The 19476-nt window shown below is 41.8% G+C and overlaps 1 protein-coding gene across 1 annotated transcript in view; it reads right to left on the bottom strand.

Moving 5' to 3' along the window:
• The window catches only part of R3HDML (R3H domain containing like), an 88737-nt gene that overhangs the window by 28507 nt on the left and 40754 nt on the right, over positions 1-19476 (bottom strand). The window contains exon 4 of the mRNA XM_085619316.1: positions 15768-15900. Within this exon, the coding sequence (XP_085475442.1) occupies positions 15768-15900 (133 nt within the window). The remainder of the gene's footprint in view (positions 1-15767; positions 15901-19476) is intronic.

Raw genomic sequence — 19476 nt, 5'->3', positions numbered from 1 at the left:
GTTATAAGGAAATGCTCTGACTTCCTGGCTTTTCGGAAGTCAATATAAACCTGGCTGTTCACACGTTAGTTTTTTGCAGCAATCAATCTCCCTCTCAGTACTAAACAAGACAGCAGCAGCACCAAGACACCTCCAGCAATTCGAACGCTACACAAAACCAAAAATAGAATTAAATCAAATCAATTATGAAAAAGATCTTTATTTGGGGTTCTTTCCATCCTAGATTATATACAGCGGTGACTTCAGTAAGACGCCGATTTTTTTATTGTAGCTACAGAAGACATGCATTCATAACTTTTATAAGTTATAGAATCTGATTTTCTTAGTTATCCAGCATCAATAACCAATTTTTAAATTGTTGTGGTTTCCCTCTTAGATTCCTTCATTTCTATCACATTAGGATCATCTTTCTGACTTTGAAGTTCAATGTCTTGCAGGCATGTTATTTTTACATTTAAGAAATATTTACCGATGAGTTTGTCAAAGACCCAGATAGTAGGTATCACTATTATACAGCAGATACGCAAAGGAATGGTCTGTGGGATTGATTTCAACTTTTAGAAAACAGGCCTTATAAAAGACAGCAGAGAACATACAATACATACACAGAGTCTTGGGCAATGGCAGAAACAGAAGCTGGAAGTCAATCAGATGAAATAGTCAAAGTCAAGGCCTGGAAACAGGCAGGAAGGTTGGGAAGGATACATAATTTTGAGTTCCAGGGAAAAAAAGGAAGAGTAAAACTGAGATCATCTGAGGGAGCCATCCATTGCTTAAGGTCACCTCTCTAATGGAAATTGAACAAAACTCACTTGGCTAGTAACTGGAGAGAAGGAAATAATAAAAGTTGATGTAAGTTATTGTGCACATCCGATGAAAATAGTGGATGCGCAAGTATAAGAGAAATGAGAAGGGATAGAATATGACCAAAGTGAGGGAGCTACTAAGTAAAAGTTATTAGAGGATCCCCCGCAAGATTAAAGTATGGAAGGGTATGCTGGAAGGTATTCTGTCATTCAGAGAAATGGATTGCCCTACTATTCAATGAAACGGCCAAATAACCTGCCAAGAGGTTTGAGAATGAGCATGCAAAATATGCAGGGAGAACCAAGAAGCCAAATAAAAGAATGGTTGGATTTTTGATGGCCATTTAGAAATTGGCAGGCTTGCCTCCAGATGGTGGTGCAGATGAGATCCTTGCCTCGCAGCACCTCAAAGAGATCCACCGGCTCTACTTAAATATTCCTATTATATTGGCGAGGATCATTTTGGCTAAAACGCTGCTACCTTCAAGTCAGAAGTACTTCAGTCAAATTGAAAATCCACCTAGTGACATGCCTTGGCAGTCAGTTGTTATATTTTATCAGTCTCGAACACAACTCCTGAAGGCTAAGGCTTAATTAGAAGAAGAAAAAAAAGCGATGGCCATATGGGTTTCCTGCCGCCACTTGGCTCCATTGAGCAAGCCTTGCCTAGAAATCCCAGTCAGAAAAAAATATATATTGGCATGGCTGCAGTGACTGAGACAGGCTGCCCAATGTGCTGACTGAGGAGCTCTGTGCAGGTGGGCCTCCAGGTCATACATTTCCAATGGGAGAGACGCTGACATAATCATAGCAGTACTTCTAAATATGTAGAGAAACGTTAGAACACTGAATAACCTGCTTAATGTTGTGATAAATATGTAAATAGACAAAAGGGTGAAGTCTTTTAGAAATGCAGTATTATATCTGTAAGATACAGGACAACATCTCGTGAAAACCCTTGTGTTAATTACATTGGTGGTAAACATACCAATGACTCATTTAGCCTATCTGCTATTACCGCCCATATAAGTAAATGCTTTTTTTTGCATGATCACCCCCAAAGATTTGGATGGATGCTGCTGTTTTTTTGACTTTTATAGTGCACTGAGGCTAGCTAACCAGACCTCAGCGCCAGTGCTCCTGCCCTTAGACGTATATGTTTTATTGGCTTACACCCCATTGGCATACCTTTACCTACTTATAAGACTCTAGTACATGGTCCCAGGGGTACCCAGGGCCTATAAGTTAAAGTGTCCCACCAGGGCTACAGACCTTATTGTGACACCCTGGATACGACAACATGAAAACATGCCTCCCAGCCTGCCACTGGAGAGTGGCAGAGCATTTTAAACTGATGAACTCGATTTTGCCATTAATGTGATGGCAAAGTCCAAACTTCCCTTTTTAAAACATCCAAGTCATCCCTACAGCATGCCTATTGAGTCCTAAGGCAGAGTACTCTGTATTAAAAAGTAGGGCAAGTATTTTTATATTATCTTACAGTAAAAACTCCTCATTGTCATTTTTACTCCGGAAAGGCCAGTAGCCCTGTTAGCAAGTACAGGGTTACACATTGACAAATCAGCTGTGCTAACTTCTAAATAGGACTACTATAGTTGGCATTTCAAGTTATCAAATTAATTGCTGCATTAAACCCAACTTGATGACAAGTCAAAGTGAATGTGAGATGTCTATAATGTTGCCACAGTTGCCCACGTTTTCCAGTGGCCATTTGCAGATGCTGGCCACAAGACAGCTTTCTGCTTTCCTGGGGAGAAGTGTGAATAAGAGGCCTGCCATTGGAAGAGTAGTTACCTCTCACTGGCAGGAAGCCACACAGGGTGTGAGCCCAAAAGGTGAGATTCAAAGGGGAAGCCACCTTTGAAGGGCAAATGCCGAGAGGGGATGCTCTTTTGTTCAGGTAGACAGGTTGGCATCAGGGACAGAGAGGGGAGACCAGTTGTCAAATTATTTTTTCCATGGGCGTGTAGCCCTGAAGTAGCTACACCTCTAGCTCCAGGCACACCGAGAGATGGGTCCAGCCATCTTGAAAGAGGGCAGAGTAGTGCACTCTGGAACAGCTAGATTCCAAACTTTGCAGGAAGTCATGATTAGACAAGAAAGGACCTGGTAGCCCATTGGCTAAAAATCACCACATCTCCCAATAGCACCTTCCGGGCATAAATATGGCACCCATGACACCCTGAATTCATATCACATCTAGACTGGAGAGAGGACTGAAGAAAGACTGCAAAGCTGTTTCCAGGACCTGGCAAGCAAGGATGCACCAACCGCTGGACTGCACTTAGCAAAGAAAAGACTGTGTCTGTGGCGCCTAGATTGTGGACAAGTAGCCCCTGAGCTCCAGACAGAAGAGGAGATCTGCAAGAGTGAGTTGGCAGATTTCCTTTTAGAAAATCAGGGCCACAAAAGCTGAAGAAGCCGGTTCTGACAAGTCAGTAGCCACAATCGCTTAATTGCCACTGACCCCCAACACGCAGCCAGGGAGACAGAGTCTTGACACTCGAAAGTTGCACCAGAGTCTGCTGTACCTGGGAGAGTCATCAGAGTGCAGTTTGGTCGCCCAAGGCGAACACAAGCCTCCACTAAAGAGAACCACTGGTTTTGTTGTGCCCAGAGACCAGTAGTCCGGAGGCAATAATTTAGACCAGCAGACAGACTATGATTACTTGTCCCTTATTCCATAGAAACCTGAAAATATCTGCGACTTCAACTGACTCAGATGGCGGCTTTTCCTTGGTTCATGGAAAAATAATGCTGTAAGGCAGAGATGCCCACTATGGAGACTCACATAATTTCACACATTAGCTGTGTCTATTCATTTCCAAATCAAGTCTCCACCCTTGAAGATGAGGCAGCACAAAGTATTTCTTTTGAAACTGAGTCTGTGCAGTTTCCCTAATGGACCTCTTCTTCATTCTTTTTCTGGTTCTCTCCATGGCTTGTTAGAGGTAGAGATTAGGTGCATGTTTTTTCATCCAGAACTCACCGGTCATATTTTTGAGGCGGTAAATAAGCAGATTTTTAATTGATTCCATTGGACGTTTAATTTCCCTTTGATTCGCAGAAAACGCCGATGATGTTCTAAAGAATTGATATATTGTTTTTAACTGCTTTTTAGCAGATGGAAGGCAGCGATACACATAGCCATCCAAACAGAAAAAATTTGCAAACGGCACACCTCATCTTCTTCAATCTTTTTTTGGTTCTCTCCATGGCTTGTTAGAGGTAGAGATTAGGTGCATGTTTTTTCATCCAGAACTCACCGGTCATATTTTTTGGGGGGTAAATAAGCAGTTTTTTAATTGATTCCATTGGAGGTTTAATTTCAGTTTGATTTACAGAAAACGCTGATGATGTTCTAAAGAATTGATATATTGTTTTTAACTGCTTTTTAGCAGATGGAAGGCATCCAAACAGAAACATTTGCAAACGGCACACCTGATCTGACAGTTTTGTCACGGCCGGATTGTCTTCAGGGATGCAGGGCCAAATTGTTATGGGCAATAAAAACCTTATAGAAACATACACACTGTGGGAAAACTGAAGCAAAGGTGGTGCTGTTCAATCTAAATATTGTGCATCTGCGTCCCAGAAGGTAAACCTCTCCTGAAACCAAGCCAAAGTTCATAGAGGCAATAAAAACACAGTCACGTGGAATAAATATGGACATTTGAAACAGTAATTTTACTTTTCTTTCAGGCAATGTGCCAGCAAAATACTCCATCATATGGCGAATAATGCTGGATAAGTCTGCCCGAGGAAGCAGAACACTGCCAATGAATTCAGCAGTAAGCAAACAGTATTACTACCAGGAATGCAAACCTTGCATTTGTGTCTAGCTCGTCCTAACTGAAACCAGACATTTTGATGAAAAAGGCCCCCATCCTTCAGTGCAGCAATAGCTGTTTAACAGATACCACCTGCGCCTCAGAACAGAGCTTACATTTCACAGTCATGCACAGTAGCATTTTCTTTGCACTAACATTCCCGCACTTCTGGCAGGCACTGAATTCCCACAGCTGCAGGCTCCCCTAACCCACTCCCTGAAGTCAACTTTTATTTTTGAAAGCAGGTCCCGCTCTTTATGTTAAGAATCTGCCTCTCAGAAAAATGGTTCTAATAGATAGCTGTGGCTGATGGCAAGTCACTGTTTGTTGCTAAATTGGCCGCATTTCATTATGTGGGACAAACTAAAGTAATATATATTCTAAGGCCCATGGTAGAAAAGAAATGTAGGGCCAGCTGTGCAAAGCATTTTGCAGTAACAAACACTGCGATTTACAGTTTGTGAATGCAAAAATGCTTTTTCTACCAATCCAATTTTGAAACGTTTAAACTTTTACAGACTACTAAAATGTATTACGACCCCATACCCATTCAGCATTGTAAAGGGGGGCCTTGCAGGGGGTTCTTTCTAACTGCCAATTTGTATGTGATATGTCAATGTTTAGCGACCGTAATGAAATGCTACTGACTCCTGAGCTGGCATGGTAACCAATATGCAAAAGGGAAGGGAGCCCCTTCCCTTTGTGAAAGTTTGTTGGAATGTAGGCAGTGGGCCAAAGGACCACTGCCAAGCCCCAAACTAACTATGAAAAAGTCAAGTTTTTTTGTAATCACAGCACCATTTCCTTTAAGGAACACATGGTGCGTTTAAAAAACAAAAAAAGGTTTACTTTATTTACAGGCAATCACAGACATGATTGTCTTCTAATCTTAGTTTGACACCATCTATGTGATGGCCACAAATCAGAGTGAGTCGCAATTAGTGATCTACCCTGTTAATATTCATGAGGTAGGTCTGATTACTATCCACTCTAAATTGAAATTATGGAAACTGAACTATTAATACATAGGTCGGTTTGTAAAAGTCTATACTGGTTCCAAAAGTGCTAGTTGCCACCACTTTCCTGCAACCAACATTTAGGACATCTGGCCCCTTAATGTATGAACATATCGTGTGCAGTCGCGGCACGTGCAGGTAAGAGCGGTGAGTCGGGGATGTGTGGGGAGTTGACACACGACAACGAGGGAAACGTACAAAAAAAAATGAAAACCAAGGTTTTCTTTTTTTAATGTAAGTTTCCTTCGTGGTCGTATGTCCACCGCCCCACCGCTCTTACCTGCAGGGCCTCTCCTGATCATGTATAATTTGCAAAATGTATAGGATGTGCGCTAAGTATTATTGAAGAAGCGTAGTGTGCTTTGCTTCTTCTATTCCTTGTGGCAGAATAGCAAAATGTGCTCTAGACCTGCAGCTAACTGCGGCCTTCTGAAGCAGGTAGCACACATTGACTATTTACATAAGGATGTTTGTCACAGAGGCAGGGCTTTAAGTAGTCCGGGTCCTGTCGGTGCTCAGCACTGGCAGTTCTGAAAAGCAGGTGCTGAGACAGGTCCCTATCAGGCTCTTCATATTTGCCCTTACCATCAGCGTGGAAAAAAAATCTTAACTCTGCAGCAGTACCACCCTTCACTGCCTTTGAGGTACCTTCAAAGAGACTTGTTGAAGTTATTTAGCAGAATCGTCATTTCAGGACTGAAGGATTTCCATATTATAAACAACGAAGCCATAGTTGTTGTTTATTTATCCTATCCAACTAACAACCATTGACAAAGGCAATAGTCTTGGTTTATTCTAGGTGCAATGTTACTTCTTGTGTTATATATCTGGATGCAATGACAGAAGCAGCAAAATACCAGTCGGGCGGCACACTATGCTAAGCACAGATTTTTAGTATACGTTTTTTAGCCACACTCTTAAATATATTAGCCACGCCCCTTTGAGAGACCCTCCAGTTTTTATATCCCACTTAAAGCTCTGTACAGAGGGATCTTGTAACCGATTTGTTCCTTCCGAGACACGGTGACCAATCGTGCACCCACGCCAAAGGAGGCAAAGATCAACTATATAAACAGATTATTGGAAAGGTGATTGAATCAATGTTTTTTGTTTGTTATATTGCACAGCCGCTGCTTTAAACATTATCGGATCCTCATTGGTCGAGCAGATTGTTGAATAGGAGCTCAGAGACAAATCACGTGCAGAAGAGAGGGAGAAGCTCAAAACCTAAAGGCAGCAGGTATTGAGCCAACTTGCTTTGGTGTGGTGAGACGAGGGGATCAGGTGTCATAGAAATGTGAGCAAATGACAAGGACAAAGTATTTTAAGCAGATAAAGAGGAAGGACTAGGCCACTGAAATTGAGGGTCTGTGTGCACCAGTCCTGCTGCCATGAGGATCATGGCTTTTCCCTCGTCGCAGTCACCACCGCTCATTGTTCTTTTGGTGACCTCGGGTGGAATTTGTCCAAAAGCACCACTTACGGGAAACTCAGGAGCACCTATTAAAAACAGATGTCTCTACTATTACTAGCTAGAAGCCAGGAACAGTCTGGGGGTTTGTTGTTATTGCATCGACAATGTGCTGCTCCCAGTCTTCACTTGAACTTTTCCTGTTAGGCAACCGGACAAATTGCATGTGCTGTGCCGGTTGCTTCTTATTTTATGTTTATTCTCTCTTATTTTATACTTACAAACTCATAATCATGATAGCAGTAAGAACAGTGTTATTATAATATGAATATCAAGTGAATCAGTAGCAGCCACAAAATTAAACTTGTTAGAGTACTATTACTACTAGTATATGTCTTCAACGGCTTCTTCTCCCTATTATTATTGTTATTATTAGCAACGTCATTAATATTGCTATTATTATGATTATTATTATTATCATCATCTTTAATAATACTATTACTACTACTACTAATAATAAAAATAAGGAAAATAATAATAGTAATAATAATAATAATATAGAGTAATAATAATATGTATTCTTGTTATTATTAATATTGTTATTGTTATTATTATCATAATAACAATAAACCATTGTACATTTCTGAAGCACTTTTGTCCGAAGTATTGTACTTCTATATATCTATGTGTGTGTGCATCAGTGTGTGTGCACATGCGTGTGCGTGTACATAGAGTGAAGGCAAGGGCAGTCCATGAAGGTAGTTAAGCCTGGGTTAACCATGGAGAATTCCCCAAGCTCACACAATGATGCACCTTCCAACCATTTGTAGCAGCTGAGCGGGGAAACTCTTCCCTGCGGGTCCACACAGAGCGGCTTGGGATCTTCTCCTTGCTCTTCGTAAGACGGAAGCCCAATAAGCCAAAGAAAAATAGAAAAATGTAAACAAACGTGTTCCTATTTTCTTTGGCTTATCGGACTTCCCTTCAATAAATGCAAGGGAGGAGCCTGAACTGCTGTCTGCTCCTAGCGAAGAGGCAGAGGGAGGGCCAAAGGAGGATGGAGCCATTGTGTTATCCAAACATTCAGGTAAGAGGCTTCTATCACTCTATGACCAATCAGTGAGGATTGCTTTGATATGCTGTGTGACTCGGGAAACATACCCTCATGCTTGGCTCGTGCAGGTAAGAGCGGTGGGCCGGGTGAGGGTTTTTTTTGACAGACGGCGACGGGGGGAATTATTTATTTATTTAATTTCCCCTCGTGGTCATCTGTTGAATCCCCCCTAACCCAGCCCCACCGCCCCACCACTCTTACCTGCACAGGCCGTGGTTGCATACCCTGTTCCTATCAGGGTATACCAGGAAGTCAGGAGATAACAACTTTGTTGAAACCAGTGGTTAATGGACTGAAAGGAAAGATATGATGAGTTACCAGGTGTTGGCAGGCACGAGAAAGGGCAGGATGCAGATGAAACAGGATAAAAGGATTACGCAGTGCCTTCATTCAGGTTTGAGCCAAGATGGGCATAAAGGAACAGATGATAAGACACTGTCTTTGGTGTCAGTGAAGGAGATTGCTAGGTTATTTTTTACCCGGCAGCAGATGGAAGCAGAGGCACGGTAGATGTATTTGTTTTTCTCCTAGCTTTTGAGGCTAAGAGGTGCAGTGATGCTGGAACTAAATAGTGTGTATGTAGGGCCATTTCTTTGAAACATTGGCTGAAGTGCATGCTAGAAATTAGTATTTAGAAGACACCAAAGTTTAGTAAAAACGAAATATGAATCCAATTGATGGGCAGAGATGTTAAGAGTTGGGACTAGCTAGTGTCTCATTTGGGACCATTGAAATGGCCACGGCCTCACTTAAAGGTTTTAACAAATCCCTTGGACAGAACAATTGAGAGGAGAGCACAGAGATGGAATTAAATACTAGAATGGAAAGGGACAGTGCTGCTGGAACCAAGGATTCCTGGGTATGACACATAGACAGTAGGATACTTGCTAGGAAATGTCAGTCCATTTGGAAGGCAGAGACAGTATGGGTGGGACAAGCTAATACCCATATTGATGTGCAGGACTCACCCAGGTGTGGTAGATATTCACATGGAGCAGCACGTGTTAATGTTAGGAAGAAGGTTAGAATTAATAAAATGAATGAAGATCGACCTCTGTACTTTAGGATAATATGGCGGGAATGAGAATGTTTGGTGAGGGAGGATAAACCAGCAACAACAGAGACACCTAAGAAACTAGTGAACATGGAGAAGAGAAAGTCATGTAAGGTTTGTCCACGCAGGAGTGAGTATAAGAGTGGGCTTGAATACCGTGTGTTTAGTGGAGCAAAATAATACAACAGGGGGATATTTTGCTGGATTGTCAATTATCTGGGATAACAATGTTTTGGTATGGAATCTTAATTGCGATTTTGCTCAATGCACTGTCACAGAAAGGTCTCTTGGTGCTTCAGGATCAAAACTGAAGTCCTTAATTGGTTTGATTAGGGGATTATTATTGTTTTTCTGAAAAACAGGAAATACTTAGTACATCTGTACACGGTAGGAAACGCTGGAACCCCTATTCTTGTTCTTTGATTGAGGGGGATAACCAAACAAAATGTATTTGATAACTGAAAAGCACCACCAGGAATGTACCTTCTTAATCTTTTGCCCAAAAAAAGACCTTCTCTATCTTATGCCCAAAAAGAAGAACCTGAGCTGTAAAGGTTTTGTGAGCCAAACCAAATTTTAAAAGGAATATTAAGGTTTACTTGTAGCCGACGCAAAGGTGTTTGGCATTACTGACGTTATGTGCAGCCATAACTAATTGTTTGGCTTTATTTGCTTGGGTGTAGCTGGTAAATATTTGTTGAATTTACCAGCGAAACCTCCAGGTAAGTAGACAGGTTATAATGACAAGTTTGTAGACTAAAGACCAGCCTTTCATCATCATCATCATCATCATAGTCTTTATTCGAATTAAAAGTAATTCATACAAGACACAAACATATACATAAGACAAAAGTATAAAATCCAATTCACTAAGGCTATAAAAGATTTTGCAATAAATAATTAAAAACAGTTTTAAATTGAGAATTAAACATATCAGCTGACTACAGATGAAGCAAAATATTTAAAAAAAGAAGAAAAAAACTGGACAATATAACGTCCCAGGATAGAACCCTACGAAGGTGGCGCCTCTATTCCCCGAATAACATTACATCTTAAGGACCATGCCCATCCCAGGTATTTAGCTAAGGCGATTGAGTGGACTGGAAAAGTGCTTGTGCTTAAAATCCTAACAGCGACAGCAGAACTCCTTGTGCCCAATAATTTGCACAAAGGAGTGAGCCACCGTCGTCTGGGATTCACATAAACAGGGCAGACAAACACAAAGTGGGCAATAGATTCTTTTGTGTCACCACAGCCAGGACAAGTATCTTTGCCTATACCAAACCACCCACTAGTTAGGGACCTGAGTGGAAGGGAACCTGCTCTAAGTTGGAAATAAAGTTTCCTGTCTCTAGGTGAGGTGATCAAATCCCAATAGGGTTCAAAAAGTGGGGTGGCCTTTGCCTCCAAAAAACAACTAGTCATCGAAGAGGAGGCAGAGTCACTCCACACCCTATGATCTACCCTCTCCCAATAAAGCGTTTTCAAAAGCTTCTTAGCTGGAAAGCCAGCTGTAGCGGGGTCGCTCCATAAATCTGCCAGTCCCAAATCTGCCAAGGTTTCCCGTAAATTCCTAAGCCACCCTATCTTATGAAACTTGTCGGCCTGCATTACATCCATGATACCCATTGCATATGGCCGAAGCTCTGGCGTAGTCCACAATCTCCTCCAGTATAAGACTGGACGGAGTTTGGCCAAATCCTTGAGGGCCTTTCTTCCTAGGTCATAGTGCAGTGGGACCAAAGGCGTGCTTTGTGGGAGACCTGTTATACAGCGAAAGAATTTGTTTTCAACAACTGTAAGAGTCGATAATACGTCAAAACCCCAGAGCTCTGCCCCATACAACACTGCACTAAGGGCCTTTGCCTCGTAAACCTGGAGCACGGGCTTGACCGGCTTGGTGGAGGATTTTTTATGTTCTTTGATCAATGTTCCCGTGATCTGTGAGAGTTTCAACGCAGAAATCTCCAGGTGTCTATTCCACTTATTGTTGTGTGACACGTGGATGTTGTGTTTCAGTCAGATCAGAAGTAAGCAAAGGTCAATAGGCACAGATAAAGGAAGTAAGGTCCATAAAGCAGGGACTGATAGGTCATGTGGGAAGGCTGCCAAGTACTCCTAAGTGATGTCCATTAGCCCACCAAGGGTGAATTGTTAGTGGGTATAGGATAGTTAATCTACAAATTAATTTGTCTTATCAAACACACAGTGTGTACAGCAATCGACTGGGGAGGAAAATTTGTATAACGGTTGATAACACAACTCAGCTACTGGGTGGAGATTTGTATAATGGTTGGTAATAACACAACTGAGCTACTGAGTTTGTATGTGTCGTTCCATCTGTCCCTAAACATTTCTCAGTTTTCGATAATGAGTGTGAATATAAGTGTCCCTGTATGGAGCAACACTTGTCGCCGAGGTTGTCTTGGTTCAATTGATGGCAGAGCCTCATGGATCATTACAGGTGGAGTCAAGGAGATCTCCATCTTTACCACCATACTAAGTCACACGGAAAGCGAACAGGCAGGAGCAATGTATATTATTATATTTTCAAGGATAATTTAAAATTTCACAATGATTCTAAAAAGTTAGATCTCCTCGGTGGGACTATCACATGTTGGGTTTTTTTAAACGAAAAGACCAGGGTGGAGCTTGGCCTGCAAAGAACATGTCCGCTTTCATACAGGTGTTGGTAGAGTACCAACCCACACAGGCTGGGATATGGCCACGTTGTGTATCTGCAGGATTCACACCAAATGCTGTCCGTACTATTGGATTATTTCTGACTTGACAGTACTGTCTTTCACCCTCATACTCTTTTTTCTTGACTCAATTACTGGCATTTCCTACACACCCATCTGGTTCTCAATTTAGGGGACCCTTACATCATTCACAATGGCCATTGACAGATCATCCTCCACATAGTCTTCTGATATTACTCTACAGACCATACTGACCATTCCGGCTTGCGATTCAGGGGGCTGAGCACGGGTGGTGTGTTCCATTAGCATATATATAAACTGAATAGGAAGCACATCTTGACGGAAGGCTTCTGTCTTAATTTCACACAACAAATGCATCCGTCAGTACATCTGTTTGAATTTCGATCCTGAAAACCCCCCACGGGGGCTCTCTTGAAGCATTTTTGGTGCCCTTTTTAATAGGCATCCTAATTTTAGGTAAATACATGGTAGACTGACTTATCCAGGTTTACCTGTGAGTTCCCCCTGCATGCCAATATCCACTTTGAAGTTGCTCCAGGATATATTGTCTGACATTTGCTTCATTGTGGGACTGTCTGCCCCAATCTTTTGGTGTCTCCGATATATGTCTTGCATCCTGATGATGACCCTGCTCTAAATACTTTTGCTCAGGGGTGAAAACGTCGACAAATTACATATGTGGACTGTGTTTTTAAGAATTTGATGGTGGTTATTGACACTCATTTTACGGGGGTTGACTTCAAACATTCTATTCTCCCATCAGCCACGTGTATATATATTTTTGCATATAGCACATATGCACATTTTTTACTTACCTTTTATCACTTTCACAGTACTGTCGCCTTTTAGGAGCACCTTGTACAAGTATTACATTATACTGTTCATATTGATTTATATATACTTAAATGAGATATTTATAAATAAATGCACTAAACAAATAACTGAAACTTACTCATCTATCTCTGGTATAACACTATTGCCGTGGAAGTCCAGGGCTATACTTCCCCCACAGGGACCAATTTATTGTTGCATACTGAGAGAAAACACACTGGTAACCTCAACAGTTTCTAACCTAAAGTCCAAACTGGGAGACATATGCAATGATATATGCTCCACCAGTGCAGATATTGCGAACTTCCAGGCCCAACTTGAGAAGCAGGGGAAAAGCAGTGGCTAGTTTAGAATCCATGATTACACAACGCTCACAACTTGGGACAAGAAGTGTGGCATCTTGTCAAATTGTCACAGATTTAGAAGACAGGGCACGAAGAGACATCTCCTTCCATGGCATTTTTAAAGGCTTGGAAAGGGACATCATGGAGGGCTTCCTGATCACATTTTTACCTGGCTCTTGGGGGTGGAGTTTACACCGGGACTCGAATTCCAACATGCCTAGAGCATTAAACCCCACAGAGTGGACAACTCCAACAGACCTCGACCAATAATTGTGTGTTTGGTTAGCCATGTAAAGGCCTGGCTAGTTATTTAGGCAGCCAATAAAAATGGCCCATATGTATTCAAGGAACAGCAACCTACACATCTCAGCAGATTTCTCCATCAAAACCTGTTGGAAAATGGCCCTCTCCGAAAGTGTCCACCCCAAACCTTTTGCCTCCCATTTTTGAAGATTCTTTTTGTTGGCCATAGGACTTTTGGGCACTCTCTCACTGCTAACCAGTGCTAAAGTGCATGTGCTTCTACCCTAACCATGACGACAATGGTGTGTACCTGATTGGCATATTTGTTGTACAGGTAAGTCCCTTGTAAAGTGGTTTATCATATATCCAGGGCCTGTACTTTAAATGCTACTAATGGGCTGCAGCATGATTGTGCTACCCACAGATGTAGTTTTTCAAACCTGACTTAAGCCTGCTATTGCAGTGCCTGTGTGTACAGTCTACTGTAGGCCTGGGCGGAGATGGCAAAATTTCACTCTGTGGAATTACACAGAGTTGCCAACCTACCCAAAAATATGTAGGTGCAGATATACAAAGAATTTGCCCTTGTTTTGCATCACAAAAGTAACGCACACCTTGTAAAGCTTGTTTTGGGATTTACTTTCAAATGCAAATCCTGATTTGCACTAAAATGTAAACTACAGCAATGCAAAGTAGCGCTTTGTGGTATTTTGCTCTACTTTGTGCCAAGGGGCATTCCGAGAGTGGTCATTAGCATTCCCAATAAACCACCCTTGGATTTTGTACAAAGCCATATCTACCAAAAAAGGGAGACGGGACTGTGCCTCAAAAATGAATGCCTCCCCTAGGCAGATGTAAAGTTTGAGAAAAGGTTTCTTTGATGAAAATGTGTCCAACTTTCTATGTGTGCTGTACCGTGCAGCACAAATGCAAACTATGTCAAAGCATAGTATTTGGTACTTGCAGGGTACCCTTTCAGTACAAAACCTATGCTTGACATCACACACACACACACGCACACGCACATGCACACACACACACACACACACACACACACACACACACCTACCTGCAAAGTGCACCACAGAGGTAGAGAGAAACAGTGGCATATTATAGTTACATGGTGCTTTTCTACACTTCCATTCACACTATTCAGCACAGCAACATTTGTGGCTGCACTGCATAGCATGCAAATCTAATAAATATGCCTCTTGATGTCCATGTGAACTCAAGTCCATCAAAAATCACTGCAACATGTTTCATGACATTCTTCTTTATGCCATATGTAAGCTCAATCAACTCTACCCATTTCTGTTATCTTCAGATGCAGTCCTTTCAGATTACTCTAAATTCTCACTCAGTAGCCAAGCAAGCTCTTGACATTTGCAATGCCCTGATTACTCTTCATCCACTTATACTTTTTTCGACCGATCCCTGCTTAAGAAATAATTGTATCAAACTTCATAGTCATCCAGAAAATCCACCATTTCAGCTCAGAATCATGGGATCACAGAGAATCATGAGATCAGTGAACTCATCTTCACCAACTAGTATTAATTTTCTGCTGCTCCTCACATCTCACTCACCACTCTCTCTGAAAGCTTGCAGGTGGAATGATGTCTCTTGAGCTCATTCACTCCACACATGCTGATCTAACATGTAGTCTCACATTCCAAGCAACCTCGTTGTGAGAAGGCGAGCTACCGGGGGTCAGAATTAACCCCAATTAATAGGCAATATGATTTTTGAACGCCGGAATGGGGACTAAAATAGTGGACTTGGACAAGTTCCAGAGCCTTTTCTGCATATATATTCCAAATACTCTAAGCAGTGGGAAAAAGTGTACAGAACTGTTTATGTTTTAATGGTTGTGGCCCTGTACCGGGTAAACTCAGAATCAAGAGGAGCAGTGTCCGCAGTTGAGAACCGTAATCAACCTCCCAGTGGCCTCCAGTTCGCCATTAATTAAACCTTTGTTAAAACTATAGCTGTTTGGGTATTCACATGGATGTCCTAAGCATGAGCACAGTGCACACACAAGTCATAATGGTCATGTGTAAATGCATGACGTTCCTATACTGTGCGGATGTATGACTTTTAGACTATTCTGATTCCATGGCTTTCTCTTCCATTCTTTTCTGCCTTCCACTCTCTTGTACTGGGCCAAAGTCGGATGATAAAAAGTAAATCCTGATATTTAATAACTGAGTGCTGGCGCTAACCGCCTGCAATCAACTACACAAATTAAGCACTGCGTTTTGGCATTGCCTGTGGATGCAGCTACAAACGCTACCCCTGCCTTTTTTTGCTTCTGTGAGATTATATAAAATTGATTATGAGGCAGATAATTAAGAAATATTTCCAGTTACAATACCTGGGTGTAGTGGGTACAAACAGAACCACTGCATTTGCTCGGACAGCTGGGATTACATTCCCGTGGATAAGGAAAAGAGTATTGTTGCCTCTCTTCATACCAAGCTTTAACCAAATCTATAATTGATCGATACCTGAAAGTGATAAAACAAGAATCAATTGCACAATTGATAATATCACATAACTAATATTAAACACATGTAAAGTACAAAACAAATGATATCAAACCATGGTAATTGGTGGTCTCTTGGAGTCACATTACTGAAGTACTCTGGAAGTGATCCTTGGGCCTGATTTAGAGTTCGGCAGACTGAGTAAACTCCTCGCCGAACTCTAAATCTGGTCCTTAGGCACTTGTCTTGTCTCTTCTGTAATATACATTATAGCAGGGCAACTCTTGCTACTGTACAATGTGGAATCTGTGTCTCCTTAATTTGTATGGGGGCGTGGTCTACGTGAAATAAGTGAAAGACATCTCTTGAAGCACAAATCCTTCTACTTAACAGGATATGCATATGGTCTTGCCTCCTTGTGGAGCAATGCTAGAAAGCATTTCAGAAAGGCCTCTTGATGTCTTGTGCTCTGCAGTTCAAAAGGCTAAACTAGAAACACTGTTGCACAAATTGGAATCAATGTTTATAGCTGCTTAGGACAAACTGGTTTCTGGAATATTAAGTACTGTGAATAAATTAGAGCTACATGAGATTTGTGTCTGCTGAGTTGGGTAAAGGAAGTGAGATTATCACAGTATCTTGTGAAAGCTTCAAGTGATTTTGAGAGAAAAACTAAGTGCCAACTGTGCCATACAAACCATAGTATTTAGAAGAAATTTTGAATAAATCTTTATGAAAAATTGTTTTAACAAGAATGTGTTTATTGAGCACCTTTAGGCACCAACCTGGGAAAAACTTAAATGGAGGGAAACTCACTGCACACGCAGCCATTCAGAGGACTTGCTGTGCTCTTAACTGAACTGAGAGTGTCAGCTGATCCGATACCAGGCTGTTAAATACATCTCTAGACATTGCCTGCAACAGCTCTTGGCCCAAACTTTTCGACACACTCAAGCAGGAAAATTGGGAGCATTTTCCATATCAATCCAAGGTCTGTTTTTTTTCCAAACTTGGGGCCTGATATTAATATCTGTGCAAAATTTTCATCATGCTCACATATATTGCATAATTTGTGGAATTTATTATCGACTTGTTGATACTATTCACCCAAAATGTATCCATTTATATAAATGTGGTCACCTTTATGTTCTGCTGCTAGGTAAATGTAGCGGTTAACATGTATATATTCATAATCCACATATTGTGCAGCATAAAATGGATTATGTTGCAAATGCAGCAAATCCACAATTGTGCAGAAAATGCAGCAATCGCAAAATTGCATGATGCAGTGGCCCTGGTATAAGGCATATTTTGTTTTTGTCAGTATTATACACACTTCTGCGCTTCTACGCATATTACAAGCTCTGCCACCTGAAGCTGTGTCAAAGCACATTTTCCTTTTTAGTTAAGAGTGAATAATCCTGTTTCAGCACAAAAAACGTTCCTAGCATCAAAAGTTACCAAAAGGGCTGCAACAGGTGTTGCTGCACAGTGGAAGGCCCTTAGCAAAGATTTACTGGTCACGTTGCTGCTTATTTCTGCATTTGGATGTCAATGTGGTACTAATCAGTGCTTTAAATGGGAAAAAATAAGTGCAGGTACTCTTTAAAATGAGCTACAGGTGTAGTGAGGGGGCGGGGCTAGGGGCGGGGCTAAAGGGCAGACATGATGATACTTAACGACTTCTATATTAGTTGCAGCACATACCAAAACACATGAGAAATGTGTTTATATAAACAAAGCAAGTTAACTTATTACACAAAATGAAAGAGAAATTCGATAATATGTTAACATTTCCTTTTCTTTTGCAATAGTTGCACCTTTTTAATGCCATACTGTTAATTGCAGTTGTTCGGCACGATACTATAATTTTTTGAGCACATGAGTAGGAAAAAACTGAAAATACCCCCACTTCGAACAAAAGATCTTATGGCACCAAGCAAATGAAGCAAACAATCATGACCCTCCCCAGAAGAAATCTCTTGTCTCTTACATCGATCTATCCATTCATCCTTTCATCCTACGATTTACCTGCTGATGTCCACCATTTAACCTTTACATTCTATTGTCTATTCAGTCTTTCCTCAATCATTCAGTTTTTCACCATTCCATCTAGCCACCCTTCATATCCATACCTATCCATTTATCTCCAAACCTATCCATTCATCCTTTCACTCATCCATCTCTTTATCCACCTTTTCCCTCATCCATCAATCCATTCGCTCATCCATCCATCAACCCTTTCACTCTTTTATTCCATCCACCTTTTCATTCCACCCACCCTTTCACTCATCCATCATCCACCCTTTCATTCATCCATCTAATCTTTCACTTATCCACCTATCATCCGCCCTTTTAGGCAATCATCCACCCTCTTTCACCCATGCATGCTTTCACTCATGCATCCATATATTCATCCATCCAGACATCCACCTTTGCTCACTCATCCATCCACTCACTCACCCACCCACCCTTTTTTCGTTATTTATGAATCTTTGTCGTCGAGAAGACATGTACACACAAAGTGCCACCCATTTCTTTAAAATACCTCCTGAGAGTGTCTTGATTCTCTCTCTTTCTCTCACTTTTTTCTTACAAAAACAAGTATACAAATGCAGGCAAACACACAAACATAGCAGACACGCAAGGGCAGAGATGATATGAGCACCAGTTTCATTACAGAAAGTCACATTAATTTTTGTTTTAGGCCTAGGACAATTAAGTCATTTGCTCAGAATCACAGGATGTTGAGCTGAAGCTGGGACTCAAACCTATTTTCATAGTTCCTTGTTAGGCAGCTCTGACTGGCCACAACATTACATCCTCACAATTTTCCGATCTGGGAAAGATGTCTCACAGCCTATGCAAACATAAACACCCCACCAAGGCCTGAAAGACACTGGAGCGAAGGTGCTAACAACAGGCACACAGCAAGGCCAATTCACTAACTCTCCCCCTTTCCCAGCAAACTATAGCTTCAGGGCGCTAGCCTGGACAGGGAGCAGGGCAGAAAAGCAGAGAGACCCATAGGCACCATCCCATCGCCCAATGTCCGCCTTCCCCATCCGATGCTGGGTAGCCTGTAATACCCCCCCCTCACGCAGACTCGTACTGAGAGCTGCATTCATCTCGGGCGTCATGCTGTAAATAGATTTGTGGGGTAGGGGATAGTCTCACAGTCCCACACCTACAGTGTGATTGACTGGGCAGGGGCTGATTGGACCCTTAACTTTTATTCACAGAGGACCGCAGGGCATTCACAACCCTAACAGCCCTTAAGTGATGCAAATGAACCCCTGCTGGATTGCTCAGCAGCGGTTCCATTCAGAGGCATACACTGCCCCTCCCTCCATTCTGCCTTCTCTTTTGCGACAGCAGAGCACTTTCTGCTCAGCACAGTCTCCAGTGCCATCGAGCCTGCACCGCCTGACTTTCCCCTGAGTACCGGTACTGTCCTTGGGGAAGGAAAAGTTCCGGTACTCAAAGGGAGAAAAATAAATAGTGGCGGTACTCCATACCGGTGAGTACCGGCCCATTTAAAGCACTGGTACTAATCAAGTGAAACTTTTACCAGTGGCGGCTCACATAGGGTGTGCT

The sequence above is a fragment of the Triturus cristatus genome, chromosome 7 (assembly GCF_964204655.1).
Source record: "Triturus cristatus chromosome 7, aTriCri1.1, whole genome shotgun sequence".
NCBI classification, from domain to species: Eukaryota; Metazoa; Chordata; class Amphibia; order Caudata; family Salamandridae; genus Triturus; species Triturus cristatus.
Note: the sequence above shows the minus strand (reverse complement) of the source record. Positions and strands in the feature narration are given on the sequence as shown.